Source organism: Ictalurus punctatus, chromosome 15 (assembly GCF_001660625.3).
Source record: "Ictalurus punctatus breed USDA103 chromosome 15, Coco_2.0, whole genome shotgun sequence".
Taxonomy (NCBI): Eukaryota; Metazoa; Chordata; class Actinopteri; order Siluriformes; family Ictaluridae; genus Ictalurus; species Ictalurus punctatus.
In genome coordinates, this window is record NC_030430.2 from 26397727 (window position 1) to 26400226 (window position 2500).

The 2500-nt window shown below is 48.7% G+C and overlaps 2 protein-coding genes across 3 annotated transcripts in view; one reads left to right on the top strand and one right to left on the bottom strand.

Annotated features, from left to right (window-relative positions):
* ndnl2 (necdin-like 2) overlaps window positions 1–2500 on the bottom strand; it is a 104519-nt gene that overhangs the window by 15049 nt on the left and 86970 nt on the right. The gene's annotated exons all lie outside the window — the stretch shown is intronic.
* Window positions 1–2500, top strand: part of klf15 (Kruppel-like factor 15) — an 8349-nt gene that overhangs the window by 1744 nt on the left and 4105 nt on the right. Inside the window, exon 2 of the mRNA XM_017487933.2 lies at window positions 1–654. This exon is cut by the window's left edge and continues 489 nt beyond it. Coding sequence (XP_017343422.1) covers window positions 1–654 — 654 coding nt within the window. The remainder of the gene's footprint in view (window positions 655–2500) is intronic.

Consider the following 2500-nt stretch of genomic DNA (forward strand, 5'->3'; position numbering starts at 1 on the left):
GGAGAAAGCTGAAACAACACAAGACACATCAGAAACGAAGACACGAGACCAAACGGTGCCTGTCTCCAGTGTGACGGAGATGACCGAGCTCAAGCCTAAGAATGTCCAGTCTTCTGCTGGACTCACTACAGCTTCTCAGATGGCGGTGAAGAAGGAGCTGCTCTCCGAGAAGGCAGTGACGACGGAGAGCTCAGGGACGCCAGTGTTCCTGCAGATCCAGCCCATTCCCATCAAACAGGAAGCAAATTCGAATCTAACGCCCACGTCTCAGTCGCCGACTCCCACCTCGGACATCAAACTCGCCCAGCTGCTGGTCAACATCCAGGGGCAGACATTTGCTCTGGTTCCTCAAGTGGTTCCACCAGCTAGCCTCAGCAGCACTTCCTCCAAGTTTGTCCGCATCGCTCCTGTCCCCATCGCAGCCAAACCTTCAGGACACGCGCAGAACGTGGGCAGCGGAACGCAGGGAGCAGGACTCCTCGTCGCGAGTCAGAAATTCCAGAAGAGCTCAGTAGCTGATCTGATTAAAATGCACAAGTGCACTTTTCCAGGCTGTGCCAAAATGTACACCAAGAGCAGTCACCTGAAGGCTCACCTAAGGAGACACACGGGGGAGAAACCGTTTGCCTGCACATGGCCAGGATGCACCTGGAGGTGAGTTTTGGGGGGACGAACGTTTATGTTCCGGGTTACACCTGTAGAGCTGAGGCTAGTGTCCAGAAACAAGAAGCTTTTCGTGTCTTTGGACTTTTTTTGCGTTGTTACTAGAATGTGTCTTGTGTGTTTTGAGCTTTTGGTGCTTTTTGAAAGGTCTGTGGATGTACTATAAATCAGCTAACTGAGCGCTCAGGTGCATGACTCAGGTACATGAGGGGCGAGCAGGTACGTGACTGACCGCTGGGTAAGCAGTGAAGCAGATCACCATCTCTGTTGACCATTTATGAATGAACTTCAGCAAGAGGTCAGGAATCAGAGCTGAGCTGCACAGAGGGATCAGCGAGCAGGTGTAGGAGCAGATACAGTTCAGCAGTACCGTACTTGACCTTGGCAAGTGTGAAGCTTGGATTTCGCTGGACAGATCTAATGTTGAGGAACATCTTTTAGAAGAAGCATCGTGTGTAATAAGAATTTATGAAGTTTGCCCTTTGAATGTGCTTGTGTTCGGTGTTATCTGTGTTATTCTGGAGATTAGATAAAGTCTTTGAAGTGATATGAGACTTTGCCCCTTTCTGCTGCTCATGTTTGCTGTCAGCTTATATCCATGGCTGTAACGTGACATGACCTCCAGCACTTGGGTCTCAAACTGTTGTGATGACGTGATGACGTGAGTGATATGTTTGTCAGGCAGATAAACATCTGAGTGAGGTTTGGGTGCATCAGGATTTCACACCGAGATCACGCTTCAGATTGTGTTTAGGAAGCGTAGGGCCTTCGAGGGTTCCTGAGAGGTGCAACAGAACAGCGTTCACCCAAATGTCAGGAGATCACATGTCCAGATCCCGATGATGCCGCAGCCATCTGTACCCAGGAGTCCAAGAGAGCGTGATTGGCCGTGCTCTCTGGGTGGGAGGAGCAGACTCTCTGTCTCCTCTCAATCACAGCGACATTAGGCAGAGAGCACGTTCCTCTGAGTGTGTTACGCGGCCTTGTGATGCAGCTCGAGCAGCAGATTGTAAAGATGTGGTTGGCTTCATGTGTCTCAGAGGAAGCACATGTTAGCCTTCACCCTCCCCAAGTGCTAGCTGTCATGTGACCGTGAAGAGCTGGTGGGAACTGGCCAAGACTACATCAGGGAGAAAAGGAAGCTTGGGTTGTTGATCTTAAACCTGAGCAGATTAACTAGTGAGAGTTTTTCCCTTGTTCTGTTTTTCAGTGTGTACGGGATTTCGTGGAGGTTCTTGTGATCGTTGCAGCCAAAAATTCTTGACTTTGCTGCGGTCTTTTTCAAAATTGGACTAAATAGTTGTGGGCGGTCTTTCACAGTGATGTTTGTTGGTAAATGAGACCTTGTAGCTGTACTCGTGTTCGATGCAGGTGAACGCGCGTTGTCAAGACGTCACGTGACGCGTGATCTGCGGATCATCCGAACATTGCAGAGTTTCCTTGAATGCGTCTTAATTTCTGCGACCGCAGAATCCTGCAGGGACTGATCATTTCTGACTGAAGATTCTTTTTATTCTTTGGTTCTCTCACATACACAATCAGTGCGTTTACACGGACAACGATAATCCGATATGAACCCGATTAAGACGATACTCTGATTAAGAAACGAGCATGGAAACAGCGATTGTTTATTACCTTAATCTGATTAAGGTCATACTCGAAGTAAACACAAATGGAATTAAGACGTGTGAAGTACTCCTGTTTTACTCGCATTATGGACGTGTGTTACAGACGTGTACACACCTTAATCACACTATTAACGTCGTGTGGGAGTTTTCACCGCATTGTGCGACAGGACACGATCACACACGGCAGTGCAAGAGAGCACGGCTGCGTC